Source organism: Diceros bicornis, chromosome 2, assembly GCF_020826845.1.
Source record: "Diceros bicornis minor isolate mBicDic1 chromosome 2, mDicBic1.mat.cur, whole genome shotgun sequence".
Taxonomy (NCBI): domain Eukaryota; kingdom Metazoa; phylum Chordata; class Mammalia; order Perissodactyla; family Rhinocerotidae; genus Diceros; species Diceros bicornis.
Window position 1 is genome coordinate 52,993,563 of NC_080741.1, and position 17,618 is coordinate 53,011,180.

A 17,618-nucleotide genomic window follows, 5' to 3' on the forward strand; every position below is an offset into this window, starting at 1 on the left:
TGGGACTTTCCTTTTCACTTAACATCCTGAGTCCTGGGAAACCCCTCAGTCTTGGGCAAACTGGAATGGCCACCTTATCAATGAGTTTCTCTCCACCAGCTCCCCTGCCCTCAGATCTGAAATAGAAGCTTCTGTCTGTCCTGGTTGTCTAAGTAGAGGTGACCATTTTGTGACTTGAGAGTCACACAAGACCACGGTGGTGGTGCAACCCACTCCTTCAGTATCCAGGATGCCTTGAGTCTGGAAATGGTCCCAGGGAGTGAATTGCATTCAGACTCTGGTATGCTTGGGAGGGCCTCTGGGGTAGGGGTGGCAGGAACCCATCCCAGATGTGCTGGGAGCTACCACTTTGCCTTCCTGTCTAGTTGTAATCCTCGCTGGTAGTTTGATTCAACATTTGGCTTGAGCAAAGGCCGCTGGTGCCAGGGTTATGGGCGGCCTGGAGAGGAATGATTGAGCGTGCTGGCTCTGAGCAGGGAGAGCAAAACCAAAACAGACCTTCCTGAGGCCCTCAGCTCTCCAGGCTTGCAGTCTCTTGGGTATTTGGTGCCATATCTGGCTTCTCTGTGGCCACAGGCAAGCTCTGAGCTTCCCATGCCCCAAAGCGTGCACATCTGGTTCCTGCCTAACACTTTGTCTTGGGGGGAGTTGGGCCCCGGCCTGAGCCCCTGCAGCTCTTGCCCCTGCCTCCACCTGCAGTCAGAACCTTTGAGGTTCCTGAGGACTTTGAGAAGCACCTGGAGCAGCAGTGCATCGGGTCCACCACCCAGATCCTCACCCAGACTGACTTCCCACTGCAGGCTTATGAGCCCAAGGTGCAGGTGCCCTTCCTGGTGCTGCCAGGCCAGTGCCCCCGCAAGATTGAGATTGAGAGGTATGGCTGCCGGGCTGTGGGAGGGCCTGTCTTCTGGGAGGCGGCATCTGCCCACCTCAAGGGGTAAGGGATGGCAGGCCACTAGGTGAACATCCTCACAGCAGAAGTTACTAAAATGGGTCTGTGTGCAAGTGTTCAAATCAAATCTTCTAGCCCTTTGGTTTCTTAATAGGAACAAATTGCTTTCCTTGCTGTGGAATTGGGGAGGGTGGCATATATGTCAATGTAGTGAAATGCCAGGCAGGACAGAAGGGCAGTTGCTGGGACACCAGCCCCAGCAACCACACCACTTCTTGATGAGTTCCAGGGGGTGGAGGGCCCTGGAGGGGTCCTTGGGCCACACCCCTTCCCTGGTGACCCTGTGGGTGCTTGCTGACACCCATGGAGCCACCGCACTCAAGCTGAGCTGTCATGAGATCCCTTCGTCTCCTTTGGCCAGGAGGAAGCGGCTGTACCTGAGCCTGGACATTGAGCAGTTGCTGGCCAATGAGGGCATTGACTCCGATGAGCTCATGCCCAGGTGTCCAGATCCCCATCACCCCCAGACCATCGAGCAGGGCCATGACCCACTCTTTCCCATCTACCTCCCGCTGAAGGTGAGCCCAGCTTCCAAGGAAGGCTGATGGTCAGGGATGGGCGTACAGGACCCCAGCTGAGGGATCAGACCTGAAAGGTTCTTATGGCAGTCACAAACACTCACTTGTCAAACAGGGCAACTGCATCATCGGAGCCCTCTGAGGGCTTTCAAGTGTCCTAGGCTGGGTCAGGAGGGACCCCAGGACCCTTGGGATGCTGATTCTCTGCTTCTTCCCTGGGAGCCTGGGCAGCCTATGTGCGTGACCTCTGTCCCCGCCCCACCCACGGGCACCAAGAAGCAGCCCAGTTGGACTGTGGAGTAGTGTACGGGCCTCCTTGACCACTATTTCTGGGCTCACTGAGATGGGGAGGCGTGAGGTGGAGGAGGGCATTATTGTAGCCCCTTTGGGGTACTGATGGAGAAGCTGAGTCCAGGGAGGAGAAAGAGGGAGCATAGCCTGCTCTGGCTTTTACCTGTCTGCCTGCCCTTCTTTTCCATGGCCCTGAGTGTCTCTTGCCTAGTGGTCTCTGTGGGGAGGCAGAGCGGAATCCAGATGCATATCACCATGCTAAGGGTGGCCTCCTGACACCTTGAATCTCCATGGTTTCTGAGTCTTGGTGGGGTGCTTAGGAAAATCCAAGGGTTACCTTTTCCCTCGAGCCTGAGCTGGAAGATCCTGGGCAGCGGGAGAGAGAGCCTATATCCTGCTCTGAGTCCCCAGATACCCTTCTGTCTGAACCTCGTAGAGCCAGACCCCACAGACCCCTGTGAGCAGCATGAGGCACTCAGCCTCCTGGTCCCCAGTCTGCAGCTCCTACATCTGGAGAGGAGCCTACTTAAGACACCCCCATCCTCTGGGATGCCCAGCCCACTCAGGCCCTGCTAGGGGTGAGCCACCTCTTCCCAAGTCTGCTGCTTTCTTCCAGGTGTTCGACAATGAGGAGTTTGACTGCCGGACTCCCAGCGAGTGGATCAACATGGGCTTGGAGCCAGGGTCTCAGGACAGGAAACCTGTCCCTGGAAAAGCCCTCCTGCCCACCGATGACTTCCTGGGGCATGGTGAGCAGGGCCAACATGGGCATGGGGCAGGATCCTGGTCTGCATCATCCCATCCTGGCAGCAGCCCAGCCAGGAACTCCTGGGCTGCCCTGGGGCCTGGTAGCCATGGGAGGTGAGGGCCCTCACCTTCTGAGGCCTCCCAGCTAGGATACAGCCCAAGGGGCTGGCCACACAGGGGCAAGAAATGTAGGGACCAGGGATGACATTGGTGGGAGGGCTGGGGAAGGGACAGCTGGATGGTGTCTAGTGTTAAAAAAAATCTTTGATTTATTAGTAATAAAGTATGCAAGGGGTCGCCCTGGTGGCATAGCGGTTAAGTGTGCGCACTCCGCTTCGGCGGCCTGAGGGTTCACAGGTTCGGATCCCGGGCGTGCACCTCTGCACCGCTTGTCAAGCCATGCTGTGGTGGTGTCCCATACAAAGTAGAGGAAGATGGGCACGGATGTTAGCCCAGGGCCAATCTTCCTCGGCAAAAAGAGGAGGATTGGCATCGGATGTTAGCTCAGGGCTGATCTTCCTCACAAAAAAATAAAAAAAAAACCAAGCTCGTTGGAAATGTTCAAATATGCATAAGGGGCACAATTCAAGCCCTTCCATCCCCCCACCCAGAAATCACCATTGCTCTGGCTGTAGCCGTGGCTTCTTAGCTTTCATTTTTGCATGGACAACACACATGCTATCATACATGCTTACACTCACACACTTGCTTGCAAACACACACAGTCATAAACACATTCACTGTCATACTCACACACCGTCCAACATACTCACACATACGCAAGTCACACCCATATGCACATTTTCATCACACAAACACAGACTCACATGCCTATCATCACCCATTCACAACTGCTGTCACACCCCATGCACATACCTGCACTGATGCCACACAGATTTGCACATCTCGGCCTTGCCTGTATCTGCTCTTCTTTGGCCCCAGGTCTGCCCTGGGGGCCGTGGAAGCTCTCTACAGTTTGCTGCTGTCAGAACAGTGCCAGGGTGAGCTTCCACGGCTGCCAACCTAGCCTGCATGGCTGGTCTCTGTGCAGGCATCCTAGGTAGGTCTGGGTTGTGAGCGTGGAGGTTGGAGGTGGCCATCCCCCTGTGTAGGGCTGAGGGCCACTCTGCTGCCTGCCCAGTGGGTGGACATGCTGCTGTGGAGCAGGGAGTGGGCATGATGGGCCATTGCCCAGATGGGAAGTAAGGCTGTGAGAGCCATACTGGTTTTAAGACTGCTCAGCCTCCAGGGGGCCTGCAGTGAGTCCATTGAGCAGGCTATAAGTTTATGTTTCGATTTAAAAACACGTTAATGCTGGAATCAATTTCTTTGAACTAGACAAGAAGCCCAGAATGTTCCCTTTACTTTGGACTTAATTACAAAAATAACTTAACTCAGTTGTTCCCAGATCTCCAATTCCTGGTGATAAAACCAGAAGGTTTGGGGCTGCATTAACCCTAAATGCACCAAATACCAACCTCCTCACAGAGCTTCTGCTTGCAGCCCTTCACAAGGGCCCTGGCCTTCGTCTATAGCAGCAGCAGGAGGGGGCTGGCAGGGAACATTTCTGCCTGAGACCTCTGGTTTTCTTGTGGGGGATTCTTGTGACATCTTTTCCTCTAAGTTGAGGCAAGATAAGTTCAGCATTTTAAAAAAGGAAACTTCCTAGGAAGAGAAGCGAAAAGGAAAACAGAGAACCAAGCTGGAAAGATATACCACAGCAACCTCCGTAATTACTCATCTGTCCAGCGTCAACCAGCGGGGAGCGTTTCCCCAGAATTCCAACCCGTTTTCCTTGCCCAGCCTACTCTGTAGAACCCATCAGTTTGTTTTAAGCCACTGTGTATTGAGGCTTCCTCTTCTGGGCACCATGCCATGTGCATCTTCCTTCTACAAAAGTTCATCAGGCACCTATTATGTACCAGTTTCAATTCTAGATACAGGGACACGGCTGTGACCAAGACAGGACTAAGTTGCTCCTGCCCTTGGGGAGCTGACTCCAGAACCAGGGGAGGATGCTTGCATAGCATGACTTTGGGCTCTGTGGGGGACACAAATGGGTAACAGGTCAGAGAGTGCCTGGAGCAAAGGTGCTGTTTTAAGCAGAGATGCTTCTTCAAGGAGAAGCCACTTGAGCAGGGAACAAACCTGCAGTGAGGTGACCTGAGCGAAGACTGTTCCTGGCAGAGAGCACAGCCAGTGCGAAGGCCCTGGGGCAGGAGCAAGCTCCAAAGTCACCGGAATAGCCAGACCTCCAGTGTGGTTGGAGAGAAATGAGTTCGGGGGGCAGTGGCAGGAGGTGAGCTGGGGAGCTGGCCAAGGCTTTCAGCCCAGGAAATAGTTGGGAAGCCCATCCTGACCAAACAGGCCCTGAGGTCCACTTTGAACCCATTGCAGGGCAGCAATCTTCTACCCTGCCCTGACCTGTCCTGAAATGATGGGCCCAGAGGCTCCACTGCTGCATGCAGCATATGGGAAGGGCTTCACCCTGGCCTTAGTCGCCTTGATGGGGTTGAGCTCAGCTATGATGACCTTTACAGTTGGATCCTTAACAGGTCTCTATTTGCCTGGGGGCTTTCCTGCCTCTTGTCCCAGCCCTGCTGGCCTGTGTGTCTCTGCCCCGATGGGGTCATGCAGAGCACAAGGGCAGAGAGGCCTGGTCCTTCAGGCTCCTCCTGCTGCCAAGGGTTCCCCAGAGGCCAGCTCAGCCTGGAGGAAGCAGGGACCCTATTCTGTTGGAGCCAGAGGGGATCATCCTGGTGGGAGAGAGGCCAGACTAGGGACCTCCGAGACCCGTTCCCAGCACCTGCTGCCCACACTCAGAGGCCCCTACCTGCCCCGTGGCAGGGAGCACTGGTGGGTTCCCCTTCTGTTTCAGAGGATCCGAAGAGCCAGAAGCTGAAGTACGCGTGGTGCAAGGTTGGTGTCCTGGATTATGACAAGGAGAAGCAGCTGTACCTGGTGCACAAGACAGATGAGAATGGCTTGGTGCGAGATGAGATGGGAAAGCCCATCTTGAATGGAGGGGTTACTGCTGAAGGTACAAGCCCTCTGCCCTTGCCCCAGGCAGACCCCCAGCTCAGGTCGGGCCTGGCCTGTGACTGAGGCCAACCCTTGCCCAGGGCCCAGCCAGCTCAGGTCTGAATTCTCCCTTGCTCTGTTTGTCCTGTGGCTGTCTGTCCTCTGACCGGTGAAAACCAGAGGAGCCATCACTCAGAGACCTCAGAAAAGGGAAATGGCCATTATTTGATATGCCAACTCTGAGCAGCTGACAGTGCTGCTTTCCACATGATGTTGAGAAGGAACCCCAGGCCTTTCAGTTTGTGATATCTGCCCCAAGTGTGGCATCAAGGAATGGGAACTTGAACAGCCACCTCTGTAACTCCTTGTCTGTGCACAGCTCTTTACAGTTTACAAAGCACTTTCACATCCATCCATGGCAACTTGTGAGGAGGGCAGGGCAAGTAGTGTCAGAGATGTGACAGAGGGTCAAAGAAGGGAAACCACTTGCTCAGGGCCACCATGCATCAGCAGCAGAGCCAGGCTGGAACCGGGTGCTCCAGCCCAGAGAGCCTGATGGTGTGTTCCCTTCTTCCTCCCACCCATCCCCAGGCAGGCTGCCCCTCCTAGTCTGCCAGTACTGGGTGCCACGGATCCAGCTTCTCTTCTGTGCTGAGGACCCACGCATTTTCACACAGCGCGTGGTCCAGGCCCATGCCCTGCGCAAGAACACGGAGGCGCTGCTGCTGTACAATCTGTACGTGGACTGCATGCCCACTGAGGGCCAGCGGCTCATCAATGAACAGAGCCTGAACAAGATCAAGCAGTGGACCGTGAGCACGCCCCGGATGCGCAAAGGGCCCTCGTGAGTCCCTGCCAAACCCTTCCCCGTGCCCAAATACCACCTCCTCCAGGGAGCTGTCCCGTGGGGAAGTAGTGCTGCCTAGAGAGGTAGTGCTTCCTTCATGTGCTTCTGTTTGGGGCTGTCTTGCCCACTGCACTGTAGACTTCTTGGACCCCAAACAATTTCTTGTTCATCTCCAGATCTGTCTTTGGCAATATGGACTCATGGATTCTTATTTAATTCAAAGGGTTATCATCTGTTACGACCATTTTTTATTTTGATGCTCAAATTGTCCCAGATTTGGCCAATGGGAGCCTCTTCAAGCTGATTCCTGTGTCCTTCTGATATCTTCCTGTTGTTCTTTGAGCGTATTTTTACTTTCTGGCACAGCAAGAAGTTCTGGGCTTGTCTCTTTTTTTTTTTAAAGATTTTATTTATTTATTTATTTTCCCCCCAAAGCCCCAGTGGATAGTTGTATGTCATAGCTGCACATCCTTCTAGTTGCTATATGTGGGACGCGGCCTCAGCATGGCCAGAGAAGCAGTGTGTTGGTGCGCGCCTGGGATCCAAACCCGGGCCGCCAGCAGCGGAGCGCGCGCACTTAACCGCTAAGCCACGGGGCCGACCCTCTGGGCTTGTCTTGTACTTTCCCACCCCCAGCCCTGAAATTGGCTATTCCTCCAAGGAGCCCTGATTCCTTTTAGTGGGAAATGACATTTAGACAAGATCTGGGCATTATATGTGCTCATTACTAACTGTGAGATCATTGCTTTGAGGCTCTTAGACCAGACAAATCTGTGAAATATATATATTATTACATTATTATATGATATTACATTATTATTACATTACATCACATTGCATTATATTTTGTATAACCTCCACATACATCCACCTCTATTTCTGTAACTCTCTGTTGATCTGTCTGTTAAAGACCATGAGTTCACACTGATACCTTCAAATTGACTCTAACACTACAGGGCTCATTCTCACTTGTACATATTTGTTACTTCTTTCTCCAGAAGAAAACTGGCTCCCATTATTCATAGTATGTTTACTTATTTGCTCAGTTCTAGAATACACAGAAAGGATTTTCAGATTGCTAATTTATATTCTTTAGAAGAAAAAAACCTTGCTAAGTCGATTTTGTTCTTTGTTTAGTATTCTTTTTCTCTTCAGCCTGGGGGCATATAGTCCAAATACCATGTTCAAAAGTTATTTGGTTTAGTTCTCCCCCCCTTCTTCAGTGGGATATGTTCATTTGATGAAGTACAGCTTGGTCCATTTATTTTATATGTATATAATATGTATACATATTATATATAATATACATTGTACATATAATGTGTATATATATTCTCAGTATACTCAGTATATATGCATATCATATATTTCTCTCTATATATATAATATATATGTATAAAATATACAATATATATATTACTCAAAAAGATACACTCAGAGATGTGTCACTCTCCACTCCTATTCATTCTGTCCTATCCACATCTCCCACCTTTTCTACTCTGTTCCCACCACGCATCCATAGGTAACCAATATCCCTAACTTCTGGTTTATCCTTTCTGTAATTTTTTGTGCACAAATGGGCAGACACATGTATATTTTCTTATACCGCTTTCTTTCTTACATGAAGAGTAGCACACTATAGATATTCTTTTGCACTTTGCCTTTTTTACTTATAATACATCCTGGAAATCAGTCCATATCAGTTCATTGAGATTTCCTTCATTCTTTTTTTACAGCTGCATAGTAATCTATCATGTGGATGTATCATGTACCATGGTTTATTTAACCATTCTCTAATATATAGGCATTTTTAGGCCATGTCCAGTATTTTGAGATTAAAAACAATACAATGAATAACCTTGTGCATTTGTATGTTCATATTGATGGAAGTATAGCTTTAGGGTAAATTCTGAGAAGCAGGATTGCTAAGTCAAAAGATAAGTACATTCGTAGTTTTGTTAGGTATCACCAAATTGCCCTCCATGTGGGCTGTGCCATTTTGCATTTCCACCAGCAATATGTGAGCGTGCCTCTTCCCTTACAGCCTTGCCGAGAGTGTGTTGTTATACTATTTAATTCTTTGCCAGTCTGGAAGGTAAATAAGTCTGTGAGTATTGAAAGTGAGACTAAACATCTTTTCATTTGATTGGGGCAATTTTTATATCTTTTTGTGTCCTGTCATGTCTTTTGCCCATTTTTTTCTCTCAGGTTTTTGGGCTTTTTCCTGGCTATTATTTTAAGATTTCTTTATATATTAGGGATATTGGTCCTTTATTTGTGATATATGTTGCAAATATTTTCTCCTGGTTTGTCAGTTGTATTCTGACATTTCTTATGGTAATTTTTGCAATATAACTTAAAAAAATTTATGTAAACAATTTTATTAATCATTTCTTATATTACATCTGGATTTTGAGTCATAGTTAGAAAGCCTTTCCCTAGGTCGAGGTTTTCTTCTAGTACTTGTATTGTTTCATGTTTTTGTTTTTTATATTCTTGATTCATCCTTATGTATGGTGTGTGATATGGATCCAGTTTTATCTTTTAATAAACGATTTGTAACCAAATTAAATACCAATCAGCATTTATTAAAACTTCCATCATTGGCCCAGTGATTTGAGATGCCGCTTTTATCATACACTAATTTCTATGTGTACTTGGGTCTATTTCTGGACTTTCTGTTCTATTCCGTTCTTCTGTTTGTCTATTTATGCACTTGTACTACAGTTTTAATTACAGATGTTTTATAGTATTTATGTCTTATAGGGCCAATCCTCCTTTGTAGCTCTTTCCTTTCAGTGTTTTCCTGGCAGTGGTTCTTGCATGTTTGGTTGTTTTAATTATTTATTTTTAAAAATTGTGGTAAAATATACATAACAAAATTTATCCTTTTAACCATTTTTAAGTGTACAGCTCAGTGGCATTAAATACATTCACATTGTTGTGTGACCATTACTACCATCCATCCATAGAACTTCATCTTGTAAAATTGAAACTCTGTACCCATTAAACACTAACTCTCCATTCCCTCTTCTTCAGCCCCTAGAAACCACCATTCTACTTTCTGTCTCTATGAATTTGACTAATCTAAGTACCTCATATGTGTAGAATCATACAGTATTTGTCCTTTTGTGACTGGCCTATTTTACTTAGCATAATGTCCTCACGGTTCACCCATGTTGTGGTATGTGTCAAAATCTCCTTCCTTGTTTTGTTTTTTGGGTTTTTTTTTTTGGTGAGAATATTAGCCCTGAGCTAACATCTGTTGCCAATCCTCCTCTTTTTGCTGAGGAAGATTGGCCCTGGGCCAACATCCATGCCCATCCTCCTCTACCCTATATGTGGGACACCTGCCACAGCATGGCTTGACAAGCGGTGCACATGGCTGTGCCCAGGATCCGAACCCGCGAACTCCAGGCCCCTGAAGCATAGCGCATGGACCCAACCACCATGCCACTGGGCCAGCCCCTCTGACCCTTTTTCTTTCTTTCTTTTTCTCGTTTTCGTTCTCTTGGTCATTCCTGCCTTTCTTCCATGTACTCTTTTACATTTTTCTTTTGACTCTATGCTTCCCTGGGCACCATGTAATTTAACCTTCCTTCCTGAGATAATTTTGTTTCTTCTCTTTCTTCCTTGAGCTCAATTAAATATCTTTTCTTTTATTCCTGCTATTTGCCCATTTCTTTTTTTTTTTTTTTAATTAATTTATTTTCCCCCCAAAGCCCCAGCAGATAGCTGTATGTCATAGCTGCACATTCTTCTAGTTGCTGTATGTGGGACGCAGCCTCAGCATGGCCGGACAAGCGGTGCGTTGGTGTGAGCCCGGGACCCGAACCCGGGCCGCCAGCAGCGGAGCGCGCACACTTAACCGCTAAGCCATGGGGCCGGCCCCTGTTTGACCATTTCTGTGTTTTATTTTTGAATTTCTGATTTAAGGTGTTTTTTCATTTAGTTTAAAGTGTTGTGTTAGTTTTCTTCTGCTTTGCCTTTGTTTCTTTTTTGAGGGGTGGATGAGAATTTCCATCAGTTAAGGTGTCCTCTCTTTTCCTTATAGTAGCTTTATATAAATGTAGTATACTTTCACCTATTCATCTCCTGGTTTTGGGATGATTTACAAGATTCCTGGTTCGCAAGCGCCCTCTTCTGTTAATGTCACAAACTAAATTTTTTTTAATGGATGGCTTTGTATGTGTGGTGTGTGTGTCTGTGTGTTGGGGAGAGGGGTTGTGTGTCCTCCAAGTTTTTTCTTCTCTCTTACCTTGTAGGACTCTAATTTTCACGTTTGCTTCTTTGCCCATCACCCTCCAATCCCCAAAGGACTCCTTTCTTCTTACTTCCCTCTCAAGTCATTCCTTTCAAAGAATGCTACCTTGAATGCATGCATATAAACTGCTTCCTCATAGTAAGTGTTCTGATTTACCAGGACTCTTGTTCAGTACTTTTGCATTAGGGTGGAGTATCTCTTTCTGGCAGGATTTTAGATCAATCTCATGGCTACCACTCCTCCCTTCTGCAGTTGTTCTCAGACTGCCCTTGTTCTCCGTGAAGGCTTGCCGCAGGGAGCTGGGAGTTAATGTTTATTTTTCTACTTAAAGATAATGTGAAGTTTGAGCATTCTCTTTATTCTAGTTATGATAAAGGTGTGGGTTTTGACAGTGTTACTTGTTTTTGCATTTCTTTTTTTTGAGGGTATGCTGGGAGATTTGAATTGATGTAGCCACTATTGCCTTGGTTGTCCAGAATTCCGTTTCTTGGGTGTTATATCATTTAGAATGTATTTGGCTGTATGTAACAAATATGCTGGACTCAGAGTGGCTTAGACAGCAGGGAAATGCACTACTTTACCTGTAACAAGAAGTCTGGTGAAGGACGTCCCAGGGCTCTGTCTCCAGTGTGTACTGGTTTCGTCTTCAGGCAGGATGGCAGCGGCAGTTTCAGAAGCACAAGGACCAGAGTCCGTTGAATCCTGCGTAGGTTGAACTCCCTAGAAGCAGAGGCTGTTTTGGGGATTATTGTGCAAGTGATTTGTTGATGAAGTCTTCTCAGGAGAAATCTACAAAGGAGTAAAGGAGGTAGGATATGATAGAGGAAATATCTAGGCAAAGATGTGCTTTTAGGAGAAGTCTAGCCTCTGATCCCATGGGGAACTCTGGAGCATGAATGACACCACAGAATTCATCCTGAGGGGGACAGGACAAGGGGGCTTGATTTTATATCTCTGTGTCAGTCATTGATCATAACTGGATCACATTCCCACTCCTAAACCAATGAACAGTCAAGGCAAGCTCCACCACGATCAGCTTAGACTAGCTGAGACTACCCCTGGAGCTGGGGATGTGTCATCTCCCCTAAGCCAAGTGAGAAAGGAATGAATTCTGGAAGAAAAGTGAGGTGCAATTAGGAGGAAATGGATGTCAGGCAGGCAATCAGCCATGTGTGTGGGAAGTGTCCATGTTGTGCCAGGCACAGGGACACAGCCATGGACACACTCGACAAAAGGCCTGCTCTCCTGGGGCTCTCAGTCACTATGAAAAAGCTCAGTGATCTGGGGATCTGAGAGGTACTGTGAAGACAAAGCAAGATAAGGGAGGGGCTACTTTACATTAGGTGGTCAGAGAAGGCCCCACTGAGGTGATAACATTTGAGCTGAGGCCTAAAAAAGTAAGAGGAGAAGAGGATTCCTGTTGAGGGAACAACAGTGAATGAATGGAGGCAATGCCTTCAAGAGGTCTGCTGGTGTGAGGACAGTGGAGATGGTGTGCACACTCACCCTAGGCCAGTGGTTCCAGATCTCAGAGCCCAGTCACCTGGGGTCACCCACCCTTGGGCTCAGTCATGATGTCGCATCCACCTTGCTCACCTTGAGTCCTCAGCACCTCCCAGGTGCTGACACATTATAGGCACCCAGTAAACATTTGCTAAGTGAAAGCGCAGGAGCTCAGTGACAGGCATCATCTGCAGAGCCGTGAGCCACATGGCAGTACAGGGGTGCAGGCAGTGAGTGGGCAGTCCTTCCGTGCTTCCAGGCCCGGTCTTCCTGCCCCCTCCCTCTGCTGTTCTGGGGCCTGCCATGGGCTCCCAGGGATGGCATCAGCAGCAGAAAATAGGTATGTTCCCAATCAGGAACAAAACATCGGTGCAGAGTGGGGGCTGGTGGCCAGGCTCTGGAGAGGCTGAGCTAGATGTTGGACGAAGTGTCTGAGTGGCCGGTTTGGGGGAAGAGAGGCTTCTCTGAGTGCTCCACATCTGACTTCTAGTATCTTCACTTCCTCACTGTGTTTATCCAGCAGCCCCTCAGTGGGAGCCTGCTCGGCCCAGACCCTGGGCTCAGGGCCTCCCAGGGGCAGCCCCACCACTCCTCTAGGCAGGTACTGTCACCTCCCCATGTCCCAAGGAGGAGCCTGAGGTGCAGAGAGTTGAGCCACTTGCCCAGACTCGCTCTTTTTGTGAATGGCCAGACCATCAGGCCCTGCCCTCATGATCCAGGCTGCCTGCTTCCACATCCTAGCTGGGATGTAAGAACCAGGGAGGTGAGGATGCAGAGGGTAATTGAAGCCCAGAGCCAGGAGGAGAAAGTCGGGGATGGCTTCTTGCAGGAAGTGGAGCTTGAACTGAGCCTGCTGGCCTGGGAAGCAGAGAAGCATAGAAAGACAGCTGTGGGCCAGGGACTTGGTAAAGGATGCCCCTGGACAAGAGGGGTGCTCCTAGATGGCATGGTCACCTCCTGCCAAGGCCTTCACTGCTGGTCACATGCAGCTCTGAGCTATGGGCATGCTTTCCTTCATCTCTTTATGTGTGCATTCAACCCCTCTTAGGATGTCAGGCCTCTGCAAGGCTCTGCAGAAATGACCATGAGCTGGACACAGCCCCTCTCCTCCACACACACGGTTCCTCACCCTATGCTCACTGACCAGTGGGGAGCAGGAGTGCTGAGTCAGGGGAAGCACTTTGGGAACATAAATGGGGCCTGCCTTCATCCAGAGAGGGCAAAATATGCCAGGAACAGAAACCCCAAGGGAGGAGCCCGGGCTGGTCAGGCAGAAGTAGGGGGTGGATGGATCAGAGTATGGCCGCCAGAGGGAACAGTATATGCAAAGGCTCTGAGGTGAGTGAGGGCTCAGTGACTCCCGAACTCACAGGGGCTCACAGCCCTCACAGGGGCTGCCTGTGGCTGGAGCTGGGTGGGAACAAGAAAGTGGTCTGAGAGAGGAGGTTAGGGAGGGGCCAGAACCAGTTAGAAGGGCCTTTTGGGTCCAAGGAAGAAGTTTGGCTTTTTCCTAGGATCCGGGGGACCGAGGGATGGATTTTAAGCAAGAGAAGGATGTGATCAGATTTGAGTTTTGTGGGGAGTGGATTGGAACGGGCAGGGGTGGGAGTGAGGAGACCAGGGAGGGTGGGCTGCACTAGGATGACGTTGAGAAGTAAGAAGCGAAATGGGCATACTCAGGGCCTGATGAGATAGGAGGGGGTGGCATGAAAGAGGCAGGGAACAAAGAGAATGGAGGTTAGTGGCTGGAGCCAGGTAGGAGGTGTGCCCATGTATCCAGCTCCAAAGTCATGTCCCCAGGCCCGTGCCAGAGCAGAGCCTGGGCCCCAGCCAGCTCACAGCATGGGGGTGACAGGGCATTTGGAGCCCCCTGACTCCCTGTCTCTGGTCCCCACTGGCAGGGTTCTGGAGCACCTCAGCAGTCTCTCCAGAGAAGTGAACCTGGACTACGAGCGCAGCATGAACAAGGTTACCTTTGATCAAATTGTCTCCTCCAAGCCCGACACATTCTTCTACGTGACCCTGCCAAAGAAGGAGGAGGAGAAGGTGCCCAAGCAAGGTGAGGGTGGTTGGACAAAGGTGGGCCCATGGCCACCCACCTGGCTCACCGACACTCACCTGCACCTATCCTGTCCCTTGCGTCCATCCCCCTTCTTTTCCTAGCTGCCTGGAGAGCTGGGGTGGAGTGGGGGTTGGGTGGAAGAAGGCTTTTTAAAACAATAGCAGTCTGAGTGGTGCAGAAGTACAAAGTCCGTGTGTACCAGGGAAGCAATTGTTCAGAAGTGGATGGAAGGGCTCTTGTTATCTGACCTAGGGACATAGAGCCCTTTCTTCCTCCAGCAGCAAGAGTAGGTTGGCATTGCTGCAGCCTCATTTGACATGAGGCAGACCGAGTCTCAGAGTAGGACACCGGGCCCCCTGAGCCCCCTTTGCTTTGAGCTCCCCGATCCCTCTTAATTTCGTTTCCTGGAGGCAGCTTCCATGTGTGTGAAGGGCCCCAGAAGCCCGGCTGGGGCATGGGCAGTGGGCGTTCCGAGGGCCCTGGTGCTCACATCTTCCTTTCTTGGTGCTCCAGGGCAGGCCCCAGATGGCTTCAGGGGTTGTGTGTGGAGTGGGCCAGAGTGGATGGGGAGAGGGTCCGCAGTTCTCACCCACTTCAAAGGCGTCTGTGACCAAGAGGGGCCTGGAGGGAATTTGTTTACTCACTCCAGAGCGGGCATCTCACTGCAAGGCCTTAGGGACACTCTGGCAGGCTTTGGGAAAAGAGAGGTTCTGGGGACATGGGTGTCTCTTCTGGGGAGGAGGCAGGAGTTGTGTCCCTCTATCAATACCCTGTAGATCTGTCCTGACCGCTGGTGTGTCCCAGGCTGATCTGACACTGGCCCTTGGCCCCCATCCCCACAGGGCTGGTGAGTGTCCCCAAATACCCCTTCCGGGAGCAGAAGGAGGACTTCACCTTCGTGTCCCTGCTCACACGGTCGGAGGTTATCACGGCCCTCAGCAAGGTGCGGGCCGAGTGCAACAAGGTGACTGCCATGTCCCTGTTCCACTCGAACCTCTCCAAGTACAGCCGCCTGGAAGAGTTCGAACAGATCCAGTCACAGACCTTCTCCCAGGTGTGTGGGCATCAAGGGCACAGAGGGATAGCATGCAGGCCAGGGCCTTGGAGCTGACAGGTACAGACCTGGGGCTCCCGGGGAAGCCTGGAGTTGATCAGCCAGCGGTGAGGCTGCGAGCTCCTGCTTTCCTTAAAACCAGGCCTCACCCCTTCCTAGACCTTGTGGGAAGCTGGGGTAGGTGCCAAGGGGCATTGCTCATCTTAGAAAAGGACACCCAGAGTAGGCTCCCTTTCCAGTCACTTTCCATCCCACCTCTAGTGGCCTCTGAAGCAGACCCCTTGTCTTGGAAAGGGGAGCAGGAACCCCCTGCACTCTCCTATCTACCTGAGGACTGGAGTGTGAGGGAGGAGGGGTGCATCTCATTTGAGACAGCCGCCAGATGGCCTAGGAGAAAAGCTCCCTCACTCCTTATCTCTGCTCCATTCTGCATCTCTCTCTGCCTCATTCCCTGTGCCTTTGTCTCTCTCCCTTAGCTAAAGGGAAAGCCCTGCTTTTGCTATTCCTCCCTCCCTCTTTCCCCCAGAGCAGCCTTGGTCCCCTGGGGTCATAGGAAGGTGTTGGCTGGTAGGGCTTGGTGGTAGGCTGGGATGGGGGAGATTCCTCTGTGGTCATCTGAGTCCTGAGGCTGCCCCATAGAGTCCCTGAGCATGGCAGCTGTGGTGGTAGGTTCCTGGGGTGGCCATGTGATGCCACCTGTGGCCACTCCAGGTACAGATGTTCCTCAAGGACAGCTGGATCAGCACGCTCAAGGTGGCCATGCGCAGCAGCCTGCGTGACATGAGCAAGGGCTGGTACAACCTCTATGAGAACAACTGGGAGGTGTACCTCATGTCGAAGCTGCGCAAGCTGATGGAGCTGATCAAGTACATGCTGCAGGACACACTGCGCTTCCTGGTGCAGGACTCGCTGGCCAGCTTCTCGCAGTTCATCAGCGACACCTGCTGCAGCGTGCTTGACTGCACTGATGCCATGGTCTGGGGCGAAGACCTCATAAACAGCCCCTACAGGTGGGATCCAGCTGGGCAGAGCACCTGTTGTCACCAGAACTATTCCTTGCCAGGCCCCAGTGGCTAGGGTGGTGCAGGGCGGGGGCACCAGGGTGGCCAGAGTCAGGGTGCCCGGCACTGCCAGGTCCCAGACAGCAAGGTTTGCCGGGGAGCATCCCACCAGCTCTGGCTTGCATTTCTTCAGGTGACCTTCATTCTCTCAGTCAGTCATGGAGTTACTCAGTTGAGAAATATTCTTTGAGCACTTGCCATGAACTAGGCAGGGTTCTAGGGGAACAAGAGAGACATGGCCCCTGCTCTCACAAGGGGACAGACAGCAAGCAAAAAATAGACGTAGCCATGGCCAATCTTGTCAGGGGCTGGCCAGACCTGGGTCAGGGGGTCAGGGAGGAGGTGGCATCTGAGCCAAGACCTGAGACTGAGAGGAAACCAGCTGTGAGGAGATGTGGGGGTGGGGGCAGGGGACCAACACATGCAGAGGCATGGAGGGGAGAAAGAACTTGGAGCAGTCAAGGAAGGAAGACCAGCAGGTATGGCTGGAGTGGGAGAGGGCAGGCAGGCTGGTCAGGGTGACCTGAGAGAGATGGCAAGGCCCAGGCCAGATCACTCAGAGCCTCCTGGGGTCATGGTCAGGAGCTGGGTTTATTCTAAGTGTGGTCAGCAGCCATCAGAGGGGAGGAATGATCTGATTCACACTCCAAAACGATGCTCTGGATTTGTGGGGACAAGTGAGGCAGAAGAAAAGTCAGACCGAGGCTCTTGCTGTTGTCTAGACAAGGGGTGACAGGGCTAGGACTTGGTGGAACAGATTTGGGGCAGTGCACGGGCAGCAGTGCTGTGGGCCTGGCTGTAGGAGGTATGTGTAGGGGGGAGGGGGAAGGAGACAAGGTTAACTCCTAGAATGGCCCCTAACACCATCCCCGGCGGGGAACTAGCGGGAGTTAGGGGACAGAGAATGTTTGAAATGCCCGTTAGAGGTCTGGGTGGGTGGGTGGTTGGCAATGGAGAGGACAGTGGGGAGGCCTCAGCTGGCATCCAGGCTTGAGGGTTGTTGGTGTGTAGCAGGCATCTGAAGCCAAGGATGGTGGGCTCCCAGGGAGAGAGTGGGGGCCATAGTGCGCAGGGTCTGGCCAACCTGCCCTGATGACCTCAGGACTGCATGGGAGTCCTCCCTCTCCCTGGTGCCCATGGACCTCTGGGCAAGTGGCAGGAACAGAGGAGCTTGTTTGGCTGGTCTGGGTCTTTCTCTCTGGTAACTTGGAGGTTTCTGGGAGGAGGGAGGAAGCAAGTCTCAAGCATGGAGAAACTCGAGAGCCATCATACTGGCCAGAAGGGCAGAGGGCTGGGCC

At 50.9% G+C, this 17,618-nt stretch overlaps 1 protein-coding gene across 9 annotated transcripts in view; it reads left to right on the forward strand.

The window, feature by feature from the left end:
- DNAH1 (dynein axonemal heavy chain 1) overlaps positions 1–17,618 on the forward strand; it is a 73,751-nt gene that overhangs the window by 6,802 nt on the left and 49,331 nt on the right. For 6 of the 9 annotated variants that reach the window (XM_058560332.1, XM_058560341.1, XM_058560389.1 and 3 more), the window contains 8 exons: positions 700–874; positions 1,314–1,470; positions 2,378–2,510; positions 5,387–5,548; positions 6,121–6,373; positions 14,045–14,202; positions 15,048–15,259; positions 15,971–16,269. In XM_058560332.1, coding sequence (XP_058416315.1) covers positions 700–874; positions 1,314–1,470; positions 2,378–2,510; positions 5,387–5,548; positions 6,121–6,373; positions 14,045–14,202; positions 15,048–15,259; positions 15,971–16,269 — 1,549 coding nt within the window. Of the gene's footprint in view, positions 1–699; positions 875–1,313; positions 1,471–2,377; positions 2,511–5,386; positions 5,549–6,120; positions 6,374–11,343; positions 11,449–14,044; positions 14,203–15,047; positions 15,260–15,970; positions 16,270–17,618 lie in introns of those variants that run through there. The other 3 variants (XM_058560351.1, XM_058560368.1, XM_058560379.1) reach the window with 3 other exon arrangements.